This window comes from Natrix helvetica (genome assembly GCF_964273705.1).
Source record: "Natrix helvetica genome assembly, chromosome: 6".
NCBI lineage: Eukaryota > Metazoa > Chordata > Lepidosauria > Squamata > Natricidae > Natrix > Natrix helvetica.
Window position 1 is genome coordinate 7252068 of NC_138553.1, and position 14316 is coordinate 7266383.

Genomic DNA, 14316 nt, shown 5'->3' on the forward strand with positions numbered 1-14316 from the left:
GTGTCCAAACTTGGGAACTTTAAGACTTGTGGACTTCAACTCCCAGAATTCCCCAACCAGTCTACACATCTGAGAGTTGCCAAGATTGAAAAACACTGTGTTAAGCAGTGGAGTCCAAGCAGATGGGCTCTTTATCACATAAGACAGCCAAAGACCTAAGATTCCTGCATATTACATTTTGCAGAAGCGGCTCTGCTAGACGCAGCTCTCAAAGAGTATCATTTTATGCGCTAGGACCTAACAATGCAACCGAATATGATAGTGTTTGGAGACTCTTCTCCCTTGAAGCCTGCCAATTTCAGAAATATCCTTTCAAAGTAAACAGTTCAATAATTTAAGGCTTCGTGCACAAACGTCCCTGCAATAATTTATAGATTCTAGCCGTGCCAATAAAAAGCAAAAAAAATTGAAAATTATGCAGCTCTTCGGCTGCACCCCTTCGAGATGTGTAATTTAGTTTAAATACTTTGGTATAGCTAGGCATGTGGGTTAAGATATACTGAGTAATGACTGTGTCAAGAAAGACATCATTATCGTAATTTTAGAGCACTTCACAAACACTTCAATAAGCTCAAACTACAGTGCATGCGATGATATATCCTCCCATTGAGAAATGACTGTGGAAAGCCTGCATTAGCTCATCCAGGTTCGTAATAACAAGGTCTACGCAACTCAATCATTTTCAAAGTTGTGGAAGGCTTCCTAGAAACTCTGCAGTTTTCTAGTAACTTTCTATTCTGTTAAGGAGAACCCCCTATTTGCATATCCTCCTGATCAGTAGCTACAATACGGTGGACTAACATTAGAAGAATTTGAGCCCATTCATTGTGATGAAGTGGTCCTTGAGGTACAACTGGATGTGGGTAGTGTTGGTGGGTTGTGTTGACCATACCGGTCACAAGATACAAAACTAATCAGTTGCCAGCCAGTCATGATCAGGGAATGTGTTTGCATGGAAATGGTTAAGACAGCCACTCACCCAACCCCTACATCATCTTCCTAAAAAAGAAAGTCTCACCTGACCAAAGCCAGAAGGGGTGGCTGAGATTGGTCAACCTAAGTTTTGCTGTATTTTTTTTTTCTCATCACACACCCTAACTTCTGTGGCTTATTCATTCTTATATCTTTTCTGCACTTTGCATAATGGTGCATAACAGAGTTGGAAGGGACCTTGTAGGTCATCTAGTCCAACCCCCCTCCGAAGCAGGAGACCCTACACCAAGGGTTGGCAACCTTAAACACTCAAAGAGCCACAAAGGTCCTAACCGGAAGCTCCCTGTTCATTTCTGAAGCCGGCCGGAAGTCCGGTTCCCCCACCATAGAGTCTCCTCCTAGCACGGCATCCTTTTTCCTCTACCTGTCCTAACCGAAAGCCCTATCAATTGTGGAGCCAACTGGCAACAGGGAGCCGCAGCAGAGGAATGAAAGAGCCACATGTGGCTCCAGAGCCGCAGGTTGCCGACTTCTGCCCTAAACCATTTCTGACAGATGGCAGCCCAGTCTCTTCTGGAAAGCTTCCAATGATGAAGCTCCCACAACACATGATGGATAAAAATAAAATAAGCTGAGAAAGAGTGGATACTTGTTAGTAGGCAGGTGCTTAAACTGCCATGGGTTCCTAGCCAAACTGCAAGTAATAAGCAAGAATTACAGGCTCTCTTCATAAACTAGAATGCGGCAATGTTTTTGAGAAGACTCTGTAATTTACTGAAGGGGTTACAAAAATAACCTCCCTAAAACCTCAAGCAATGCACGTGTCGTTTGCATCTTTCCAGGAAAAAAATCATACTTTTTTACAGTAATTCTTCATGTAAATGAAGGCTTAGTGGCTAAGACTCCTGCCTAAGATATAATACAGCCCAGATTCGAATCCCAGTAAGGGTATGGCTAGCTGATGAGAGCTAATTAGCTCGAAATAGATCTATACTAGTCTCCCTTTATTTATTTATCAGTACAAATACAACACAAATATAAAAAGGCAACATTAAAAATAAAAATATGGTTTTCTGCCTGCATGGTCTTCTGTGATGAGCCGAAGGACAGAAAGAGGGAGCAGTGACCTTCCTCCCATATTTAGGCATACCAGGGGTTGTAACACAAATACATACATATACATATACATACATACATACATACACACACACACACACACACACATATATACATATATACATATATACATATTTACATATTTACATATATACATATATACATACATATACATACACACACACACACACACACACACACACACACACACACACACATATATATATATATATATATATATATATATATATATATATAGTGTACATTTGCAAAATGATTCTGTATTTTTACTTTATTTATTTATTTCCCACCTTTCTTGTTTTTATAAATAACTCAAGGTGACAAACATACATGATACTCCTTCCTCCTCCTAATTTCCCACAACTGCCACCTTGTGAGGTAAGTTGGGCTGAGAGAGAATGGTTAGGCCAAAGATACCCAGCTAGCTTTCATTGCCCAAGGCAGGATTAGAACTCACTACTTTCTGGTGATTGGCCCCAAATCATTCAGCAGGCTTTCTTACCTAAGGTGGGACTACAATCCATTATCTCACGATGATTGGCCAAAGATACAATACAATACAATAGCAGAGTTGAAAGGGACCTTGGAGGTCTTCTAGTCCAACCCCCAGCCTAGGCAGGAAACCCTATACCATTTCAGACAAATGGCTATCCAACATCTTCTTAAAGACTTCCAGTGTTGGGACATTCACAACTTCTGGAGGCAAGTTGTTCCACTGATTAATTGTCTCCATTTCCTCCTTTATCTCTTCTTTTTCCTCTCCATCTCATCTCCTCTGTCTTCTTTTCCTTCTCCATCTCTTTCTCCTCCTACTTCTCCTCCTGTCTCCATCTCCTCTTCTTTCTTCAGGTCCTTTTCCTCTGTCTCCTCCTCCTCCATTCTCCTCTTCCTTCTTCTCCTTTTTCTTCTTCTCCTTCTTCTCCTTCTCTTCTGTCTCTTCCTCCCCCATTAATTGTTCTAACTGTTAGGAAATTTCTCCTCAGTTCTAAGTTGCTTCTCTCCTTGATTAGTTTCCACCCATTGCTTCTTGTTCTGCCCTCAGGTGCTTTGGAGAATAGCCTGACTCCCTCTTCTTTGTGGCAGTCCCTGAGATATTGGAAGACTGCTATCATGTCTCCCCTAGTCCTTCTTTTCATAGCCATGCCCAGTTCCTGCAACCGTTCTTCATATGTTTTAGCCTCCAGTCCCCTAATCATCTTTGTTGCTCTTCTCTGCAATCTTTCTAGAGTCTCCACATCTTTTCTACATCGTGGCGAGCAAAATTGAATGCCGTATTCCATGTGTGGCCTTACCAAGGCATTATAAAGTGGTATTAACCCTTCACGCGATCTTGATTCGTTACGCAGAAGGCTTCCGCACCCAAGGCGGGATTAGAACTCACCCTCACCTAGTGATTGGCCCAAAGTCATTCATCCAGCTCTCATGCCTAAAGTGGGACTAGAACTCGCAGTCTTGTTTTTTTAGCCAGGTGACTTAACCACTAGACCAGAAATAGGTTTTGGCCTGTTGCAACCACATGGATGGTTGCTGCTTCTTACATATAAGAATAGTCTGACTGAAATTGTTTATAAGTAGCATCCCTAAGAATGACCAATTTTGATTGCCCTGCACCACTTAAAAATCATCTATGCTTCTATATAGCACTGTGGGTTGGGGATATTAGTATTTCTGAATTAGTTATGAGACAGGGGTGTTAAACTCAAGGCCCGGGGGCCGGATCTGATTAGTTCTGCCCCACAGCAAAGGACCTGCAGTGCCTCTGCCAGAGAAAACGGAGGTCGGAAGGGCCGCGCACGTCCCTCCCGGACTGCACTTTTGGCTATGATGGCCTCCTGCAGCCCTCCGCAGCTAAAATGGAGCTTGGGGGAGCCGCGCATGCCTCCCCCAGCTCTGTTTTTGCTGACGGAGGGCTGCAGGAGGCCATCGTGGCCGAAAATGGAGCTCAGGAGTCCGTTTTTACCGGCAGAGCGCCCCGGCCACCACAGACACCCCCCCTCCCCGACATGAGTGACATCAAGCTGGCCACACTCGCCCTGGCCCCCTGGGGTCAAACATAACCCTGATGCGGCTGGGGAATTCTGGGAGTTGAAGTCCACAAGTCTTAAAGTTCCCAAGTTTGGACACCCCTGCACTAGACCAAACTGCTTCTGGCTTCTGTAGGGATTCATTAGGCAACTGAATATGGAATAGACATTTTTTTTCCAAACAGTAAGCAAACTTTTTTCTCTCTGAGAGAAAAGCTTCAATGAATTAGAATTAAACAGCACTCAATCTTGACTGCAGAGCTTCGATTATCTAACCTCTGACTTTTAGAGTATCAGCTGTTCAAGAGATGCTCTGATTGTTCAAGTTGCTGAATTATTTTGCAAATACCACTTGCTGACAACCTCATTCATCCCTCTGACTCTAACTTGGCAACACTCCACTGCATAATTACAGTCACACCATATTAGCCGGTAATTGAGCACAATAACATCTGGCATTTCAACATTTTAAAAGAGAAGGCAGCGTTTCAAATGGCATCCATTCCCCTCTCAATTACCTCCTTTCTCTCAAATATTAATTACTGGTCGTAAAAACAATGTTTATGCCAGCAAGGAAGACTATAAACTGACAGGAAAGAATTCACTAAATTAAGGAGGGCAATAATTAAGAGTAGTTTTCTTTACAGAGATCAATATTCATCGTTGCATTTAATGAAGAAGGAAAAGCTTGCCTGGGCAGACATCTGGCTAGTTCAGTATTTTTTCCAGCTTGGCAAGTTTAAGATGTGTGGACTTCAGCTCCCAGAATTCCTCACTCCACCAAGCTAGCTGGGGAATTGTGGGAGCTGAAGTACACACACACACGCACACACACACACACACACACGTCTTAAACTTGCCAAGTTTGAAAAACACTGGCCTACATCTAGATTAACCTTGTTTAATAAAAAACCAAGTGGGACTGGGACTGAGGTTAACCAGCATTATGAATGGGAAATTTCAATTAAAAGAGTTAAAGGCAATCACCAGACAGAAGTCTTCTTAGAACAGGGGTGTCAAACTCAATTTCATTGAGGGCCGCATCAGGGTTATGTTTGACCCCAGGGGGCCAGGGCGAGTGTGGCCAGCTTGATGTCACTCATGTCGGGGAGGGGGGGTGTCTGTGGTGGCCGGGGCGCTCTGCCGGTAAAAACGGACTCCTGAGCTCCATTTTCGGCCACGATGGCCTCCTGCAGCCCTCCGTCAGCAAAAACAGAGCTGGGGGAGGCATGCGCGGCTCCCCCAAGCTCCATTTTAGCTGCGGAGGGCTGCAGGAGGCCATCATAGCCAAAAGTGCAGTCCGGGAGGGACGTGCGCGGCCCTTCCGACCTCCGTTTTCTCTGGCAGAGGCACTGCAGGTCCTTTGCTGTGGGGCAGAACTAATCAGATCCGGCCCCCGGGCCTTGAGTTTAACACCCCTGTCTCATAACTAATTCAGAAATACTAATATCCCCAACCCACAGTGCTATATAGAAGCATAGATGATTTTTAAGTGGTGCAGGGCAATCAAAATTGGTCATTCTTAGGGATGCTACTTATAAACAATTTCAGTCAGACTATTCTTATATGTAAGAAGCAGCAACCATCCATGTGGTTGCAACAGGCCAAAACCTATTTCCTGCGGCTCTGTCTTCTTCTACATCAGTGTGTCAAACTCGTGGCATCACGTTGTCGTCACATGACGTAGTGCAACGTTTTTCCCCCCTTTGCAGAGCTGGGGTGGGTGTGGCCTGCACGTGACGCATCTGGCCCGCAGGCCACAAGTTTCACTCCCCTGTTCTACATGGTGCTCTAAAGCGCTGGACTACATTTCCCATCACCTTCCAGGCAAACTCATGCTGAACAGTTAGAACCGAACAGAATGCCAGAATATACTCCAACGAAGGCTCAATCACCCAGGCCAAAGGTGTCTAAAGTTGAATCATGGCAACTGGACCAAATTTTGTTCATGTGAGATATTTCATCGTTCATCCAAGCAACTTTTATCAGTCAGAGCAAAATTAGTTAGGCAGAGAGCCAGAGAGTCGTTGGAATGTACCAACTATTGCCACAGGGCCATACTAGCTTCAGTTTCTCCCCCAAAATGCCGGGAATATTTTCAAAAATGATCTTATCCATTCTGTGTTTTTTACAGGCAGATTCAGCCAAGTCATTTGAGCACCCAGCATTTTTCCATTTTGGCTGACTGCTGAGATAAACAGGAGCTATCAAATATTACCTTCTTTGCATCTCAGACATGCTAGGGCATCATTTTGAAGGTGATGATGGCTCAATAAATTTTCAAAGTGTTGAAGAAGGCGGGTAACAATGAACTCAATGGACTCATGATCCTGGCTTGGCATAAATTAGAATCCAATATCTCAATTTCAGTATCAAACTTCTCCAAAACTTGGGTAAGAAGAGGAGGGTTGAGCTAGGCAGGTTTTTCATTAGCATGATCAGCAAGTTAGCTTTTGTTATTTTTGTTGTTGTTGTTGTTGAATTCTTAAAAGGTTTCCCTCACATATACTGTATCTGCTAGTCGTTCCTGACTCTAAGGGGCGGTGCTCATCTCTGTTTCAAAGCCGAAGAGCCAGAGCTGTCCGAAGACGTCTCTGTGGTCATGTGGCTGGCATAATTAAATGCCGAAGGCGCACGGAACGCCTTTCCACCAAAGGTGGCCCCTATTTTTCTACCTGCATTTTTACCTGCTTTCGAACTTCTAGGTTGGCAGAAGCTGGGACAAGTCACGGGAGCTCACTCCGTTATGCAGCACTAGGGATTCGAACCATTGAACTTCCGACCTTTTTGATCGACAAGCTCAGCGTCTTAGCCACTGAGCCACTGCATTCCAATTCCACGCAGATATGGGTAAATTTATACTGATTGCTTTCACATGCAGAACAGGTGGGATTCACTTACATTCCCTACCAGTTCGCAAATGTGAGAGCACGTGCCACGTCTCAGCATGCGCAATGCATTCTGCGCATACTCAGTGCTTGGGCATTACGAGCTTCCCGCAGCCAGCCCTACCAGTTTGCCCGAATTGGAGAGAACTGGCTGAATGCCACCTCTGGGTCTAGATGCTTCTAAAACAAGCGTTGCTATCTATATCAGAGAGGGTCCGCTTACCTTCTCAGATGCTGCATCGTGAATTGGTAGCTCCTCCTGGCTAAAAGGAGAAAAAGGAAGAATGTCAGTTACAGGGACAACAGATTGCAAGGTAGAAACAAAATACAGGTAGCGCGCGCCCCCCCCCCCCCCGGCTTACAAGTTTATTGAGTGACCATTCGAAGTAACAACAGCCCTGAAAAAAACTTAATCAAATCAAATCAAACCTTTGTTGTCAATGTGCAATACGCGTACAGTGAAATTGAATGTACAACGGGAATTTGACTAATTTAACGACTGCAGTGATTCCCTCTACAACTGAGGCAAGGAAGGTCGTAAAATGAGGCAAACTCACTTAATAATGTTTCACTTAGCAAGAGGAATTTTGGGCTCAATTATTGTCGTAAATCGAGGACTCTCTGTAACTGATTCCAGAATACCACATCATAGTTGGGAGCATCCACTGGGCTAAGCCACAACATAATTTGGTTTCTTACTGTGAAAGAAGTCACTGCAACCATGATTTCTGAGTCAGCATTAAATATGAACCCGAGTTTTATTTTAAAGCGAACAATAGCTAAGGTTGATATTCTAATCATCATCTTCATTTAACAACCTCATAATCCCTTGTGGGATGGAGTGTGGACAACTGAATGGAGCTAGTTGAGTGTTTTAATGGCCGGATGCCCATCCTGTTGCCAATGAGGAGTTTTGTTCAGCAGATATATTCTCAGTGAGCCCAGAGAGAGAAATATCTGCCTCTACCTAGGATCGAACTCACAGCCTCCTGATTGTGAGGCAAGAGCTCCTCCTCTAGGCCACCAGACCACTCCTAAAGTGATATGGATGATATTCTAATCTGATCTGAAATTTTTGGATGACACTTTCGCTATATAAAATGAGCCTTCTTCAAGGAAGCTACAGCACTGAGCAAAATGTGCGTAAAATTCTATTTTTTTTGTACTGGAAATTAATCTGGAAGGTATTTCAGGGGATTAGTTCATGGGTTTACAAAAACATAGGCCTCCCAAGGTAGAGAAGTACACATCCATTACGTAAAATAATCAAGTATTTATTGAGCTTACATTCCCAAATTACTTGGCTTTAAGCAAGCTGAACCATACCTGAAAGTTTAATAACTACACCAGATTGTCAGTTCAATCAGTTTCAAACATAGATCATTGCCCAAATTAGCAAGGTGGGAACTTCTATAATTAGAGAGTATGAAAATAATGAATAATTAATCCATCTACTAATCATATTAGCAAGATGTTCAGCATCCAAATACTGTATGCTTTGCTGTCTGTCTCCCCATTTGGGCTACAGCCCTATGTTTACTAATTAGAAACCAAGCTACATCACGCATAATAGGATTTTGTTCGAAGTAACTGAGACTCACTATACTATAGGGATATTAAGGCAGGGGTCCCCAAACTTGGCAACTTTAAGACTTGTGGACTTCAACTCCCAGAGGCTGGCTGGGGAATTCTGGGAGTTGAAGTCCACAAGTCTTAAAGTTCCCAAGTTTGGACACCCCTGTATTAAGGTGTTGGGCAAGAATGAGGAAAACGAAGAGTTCAAGTCTACCCTTAGCCAGGGAAATTCACTCTGTGACTTTGACCCAGCTGTACTCCTTCAGCTTGACCAGAGGTCTTCAAACTTCAAACTGAAGAGGTCTCCAGCTATGCTGGCTGGAGAATTCTGGGAGTTGAAGTCCACAAGTCTTAAAGTTGCCAAGTTTGGGGACCCCTGATCTTGACGGACCCCTCACATGGTTGCTGTTATCAAGATAAAATTAAAGAAGGGTCTCCTGCTTGGTCCGGGGACAGGGGGTTGGACTAGATGACCTACAAGGTCCCTTCCAACTCTATTATTCTGTTAGTATAGCCAATAGTTCCAGTCATGTGGCTTCTTTCCAGGTTGGGTTTACCTCACAGGGCTGACAAATCTTACATTGATATGTGTATGGAGTTTCTCAGGCATTCAGGTCTTGGTTATCCCCAAAGTGCTTTCTTTCAACAGGCAACTGGACTTTTTTTGCTTTCCCTTGAAGACGTCGGTTTCACTTCTCATCCAAGAAGCTTCTTCAGTTCCGGAATCCTCTTGGATGAGAAGCAAAGTGTCTTCAAGGAAAAACAAAGTCCAGTTGCCTCTTGAAAAAGCACCTTTGGGATGTAGGTTGACATCTTTGTTTCAATTCACACACCAAGTGGTGGGCATGCAAAGGATTTTATTTCCTTCTCTATAAATGTATAATCCATTCCTCTTGGAAAAATTAACAAGGGGGATTTGCATCTTTCTCTCATAGTGGAAAACTTAGCTTAGAAAGTAAATACTTAATGGAAAGAACCATCCTAAATAAAATTCATTTTGTCAGCTACTCTGCGCTGACATTGAGATTGTATTTCATTTCAATAACTAAATCTGTGTTTTAGCAGCTTTAACCTTGTGTCATTCCTTCCCATTTCCTTTCTTAGGACTCTGCATTTCAATTATGTCTCCAATTAACCAATTAGTATAAATGATAACTTGTGGATTTCACTGTGGTGTGTCAAGAAAGCAAGAGGAAAACAGGCACTATGAAAACGGAATGTGATATTAATCATGCATGTCTCATAAACAAAATAAAATAATTCTCTTAAATTAGATTTTAGTTATTTTAATATATTATACTGCTGACTGGCTTATTCATAGGGTTTAAATACTTCTAATGGATACATTCCAGTGAGAATTTAAAACATGTGGAAATGGACTAGTCAGCATTCATAATCATCTCCCTCTGCTTCTATTATATCATCAGTGGCCTTAAATATTTTAGACTGCTATCTGCCATTAAAATCACCTGGTTGGATTGAAATTTAGATATAACCTGGATCGATATGCTGAAATTCGAACTCACACTAAGTATCAATGTTTCTAACTTAAACAATATTTGGGATTTGGATTCAATTCTTTTCTAAAATAGTTGGTTTAGCAGTCATTATTCTGATATCAGGCATCTTTGACAAATTATAACTAACTGAGTTTACAGAAACTATTTTACATGGGACAATATCTGGCATACAGTAAGCTATTATCAAAATATCCTTCCAATTCTGTATGCACATCTTCAAGATCATGTGAAGAGTTAACACTGCTCTATATTGCACTGGTTAAGATCTGTTCTGACCATAATAATAATGCTTATATATACACCAGATTGATAATATGGAATTTTACACAAATTGTAAGTGAGAACTATGGAGAGGGTGTTTAAAAGCCTTGTTATTAAATATAAACAATTTTTATATAGAATATGGTATAAAGAGGTAATATTATGGGATGATTTTAGGAGGATGAAATGAAATGCCATCATATAGATTTACTTTAAATTTAGAATATTTTATATAAAAGGATGTAATAACAGTTATAGTCAAATGAATGTTTAATAATCATAATAATTGTTTACATATATATATTGGATTGATGATACGAGAATTTGTGTAAATTGTAAGCGGGGACTATTGTGAGGAAGCACAAAGCTTTGTAACCAAGCGACATACTGTATGTAACCGGAAGATGATTTTTATGCATTGTGTGTGTCTATGCCTGTTTTATGTTTGTTTAAAAAATTGTTTAAAAAAAAGATCTGTTCTGACCTAGGCTTCCCAAGCAGCACGAAGCCGAGTCCTCATCTTGATAAACCCTTTTATTTAATTTCAGTGAATTCCTCTCCAGCAAAGTCCCGTCCCACAGTCTTTGAAGATAATTCTCATTTACCGACCTTTATCAGGCTTGGAGAGTAGCCAGACTGATATCTTTCAGATGCCGCAATACTTGGCGAGAACGCAGGAATGAACTAATTATCTCCTGCAAACTCTACTCCCCTTTCGCTCCTCTTTTAAGTTGTGAATGCCCCATACACTGGAAGTCTTTAAGATGATGTTGGATAGCCATTTGTCTGAAGTGGTGTAGGGTTTCCTGCCTAGGCAGGGGGTTGGACTAGAAGACCTCCAAGGTCCCTTCCAACTCTGCTATTGTATTTGTATTTATCTTCTAGATCCTTTCCAAGTCTGTTATTCTGTATTGCCATTTTTTCTACAATAAAATGTAGCAATATCAATAGTACGTAGACTTATATACCGCTTCACAGTACTTTATAGCCCTCTCTAAGCGGTACAGAGTCAGCCTCTTGCCCCCAACAATCTGGGTCCTCGTTTTACCCACCTCGGAAGGATGGAAGGCTGGGTCAACCTTGAGCCTGGTGAGATTTGAACTGCTGAATTGTAGGCAGCAGGCAGGCACCAGGAGCAGCCTGCAGTACTGCACTCTAACCACTGCGCCACCGTGGCTCATGTGTAAGTACAAAGTGTCAGAGATAGGGCACTTATTTTATATGCAGAGAGGTCTCCAGTTCAATACATACAATCTCCACTTTATAAGGCCCAGAGGAGAAAAGAGCTTTCTTTGGAGATCCTGCAAAAATGCTACCAATCTCAGTTAAGACTTTCTAGGAGAAAAACTATGACCTTCCAGATCTCTCAGGATCATAGCGGCATTGACCTGATCAATGGCCGTAACAGCAAATAGGCAACGGGAGATTTCACAGGCTTTTTCCTTTAATGGTTTGCTACTCATCGCAGCTTTAGGCTGTGAGTCAGAAAAGGGACATACATGTGAAGTAGCCACTATGTGTGGTCTTATGTGTCTGTTAGGACTGAGGTTAGGACAGCATATTTTGCACAGAAGCAGGACAGTTTGATCAATGGCTAATAGAGAGCATGTGAATGTACCTGGAGAAAACTACAATATTACTATATTTTTGGAGGATTGTTCCTACAAAAGCGGGGAGCGTTAACCTCCAATGTTCTTATGGCAAAACAGAGACTTCTAAGTATGCTATTAAGGGAGTATATATTAAAATGTGTGTGTGTGTGTGTGTGTGTGTGTGTGTGTGTGTGTGTGTGTGTGTGTGTTCCAGCATAACTCTGGAACGCCTTGAGCAATTTCAACCAAACTTGGTACATAGATGACTTATTCTCTGGAAACAAATACTGTGGGGGTAAGACACCCCTAACACCCTTCGGGGTGTGTGTTCTGTTAAGATACAGCCTGTTGTGCCTTAAAATGGCTTCTACTGTACTGCTGTAAAATGGATTCTACTGTTCAGCGTAATGGATTTGCCATGGTAACGGCTTCCCAGTCCTCCACAAGGGGGCTCCCTCTGGTAAGGGGGAAAATCCAACATTAGAAATTATATTTGGTCCGGACATTTTCCCCCTATAAATAATTACTTGGGCAATGCCGGGTTATCAGCTTGTTTAAAATAAATGGAGATGGATCTTTAAATTTATTCAACATCGTGATGCAGCTGAGTGTCTATATTTCTTTCAAAAACAACATCAAAGGATAGCCATATTCTTCACCAGGTAAAACTACTAACTCAAACCTTCAACCCTCTAATTGTGCGCCATACCAAATCATGTGGCTGGGACCATTGTTTGTGTGGGATTGTATGTTACAATCAAGGGGCTTTGCCCATGCAAGTAAAGTTATTAATGGAGCTGTATTAAAAGCAAGGCGAAGACTTGAACACTGCAGCACCTGGTTATGCTCAATCTTTTATTTCAGGCGGAACATTGCTCCCAAATACAGACCTGCATGCTGTCAAATACACCAATTCTCTATTTAGTCCAGCAGATGGGCCAATTCCATGTAAATCCTCCATGCATGAGGAAAATGCAGGCCCAAGAAAATATTTAATCACATTTCTCTCCATTCTCTTGGTTTAGATACCATAACATTTTATAATAGTAGGTTGATTAGAGAACAGAAGTCTCTAATTAATGTTTATTACCTGGATAAATTCCAAATGTGTAGGCTACAAGCTCCAGAATTCCTCAGCGAAAATAGAATTGCTGTGAATTCTGGGAATTAATGTCCTCAATTCTAAAAGTTGCCCATTTGGGAAGTCCTGCTCTAACACACCACTGATGCAATCTATAGTACAGCACTCCAAATTATCTCCTTAACACAAAATCCCCTGCTGAAAAGTCATTAGATGAAAACAGCTGATTTGTACACCTAATGTAGAAATGGCTTATTTATCTATTTGGGGTATATCTACAAGTTGCCCAATTACAGGTCCCCCCAGGTAGAATGTAGAAAGCAAACACACAGCCTCATAAACAGTTACAACATGAAAATGCTCGGAAGTGAAGTAGAGCAACTGGAATGCCACCTAGCAAGATAGCATATTCTAGGCAGGTGAGAGAAAAGGTTGGAAGGAGAGAGTGAAGATAAGGCTTTTCCAAGATAAAAAGTGCCCCTACATCAATGATGGCGAATCTTTTGGGCTCGGCATGCCAAAAAATTCAAAAAATGCCTAGACGTAGAAAAGGAGCAGGACTGGGGGTGGTGGAATTAAACAAGTCATCAGCCTAGAATCCTTACGTTCTCACAAATGGTCTAAGTCCAACCCTCTTGAATTCTATTGATCCGCAAAGGTAAAGCTTCCCCTCACACGTATGTGCTAGTTTTCTCAACTCTAGGGGTCAGTGCTCATCTCTGTTTCAAAGCCGAAGAGCCAGCGCTATCCGAAGACATCTTGGTGATCATGTGGCCGGCATGACTAAACGCAGAAGGTGCACGGAACGCTGTTACCTTCCCACCAAAGGTGGTCCCTAGTTTTTCTACTTGAACTTTTACTTGCTTTCGAACTGCTAGGTTGGCAGAAGCTGGGACAAGTAACGGGAGCTCACGCAACGGCTAGGGATTCGAACCACCAAACTGACAAGCTTTTTTTGATTGACAAGCTCAGTGTCTTAGCCACTGAGCCACCACATCCCTATTGATCCTTATCTGGTGCCAATTTAGTATTGAACTTTAGTGGATGGTCCTGATTCGTTACGCCGGACACTACTTTGACTCTATCAATTACTTCATTTGAGCATTTAATGTAATTTGGAATAGGAGGGCATTCTTTTGGTTTCTCCATCAGCTATGGCAACATATTATGTTTAAAGAATATAGGTTTTTTTAAATACACACCACCACTACCACGTTGGCAAGATGGAAAATAGATTTCTACTGCCTGAAACACATAATACAGTTTTAGTACATGTCAATAGGATGGTCAGCAATGTTGCCACAA

General features: G+C 42.1%; 2 protein-coding genes across 8 annotated transcripts in view; one reads left to right on the forward strand and one right to left on the reverse strand.

Moving 5' to 3' along the window:
- The window catches only part of CELF2 (CUGBP Elav-like family member 2), an 834627-nt gene that overhangs the window by 631326 nt on the left and 188985 nt on the right, over positions 1-14316 (forward strand). The window lies entirely within an intron of this gene.
- The window catches only part of USP6NL (USP6 N-terminal like), a 142610-nt gene that overhangs the window by 51789 nt on the left and 76505 nt on the right, over positions 1-14316 (reverse strand). For all 7 annotated transcript variants that reach the window (XR_014175742.1, XM_081957800.1, XM_081957803.1 and 4 more), the window contains one exon: positions 7206-7245. Coding sequence is in view for 6 of the 7 variants with exons in the window: in XM_081957800.1 (XP_081813926.1) it covers positions 7206-7245 (40 nt within the window). In the remaining variant the exon portion in view is untranslated. The remainder of the gene's footprint in view (positions 1-7205; positions 7246-14316) is intronic.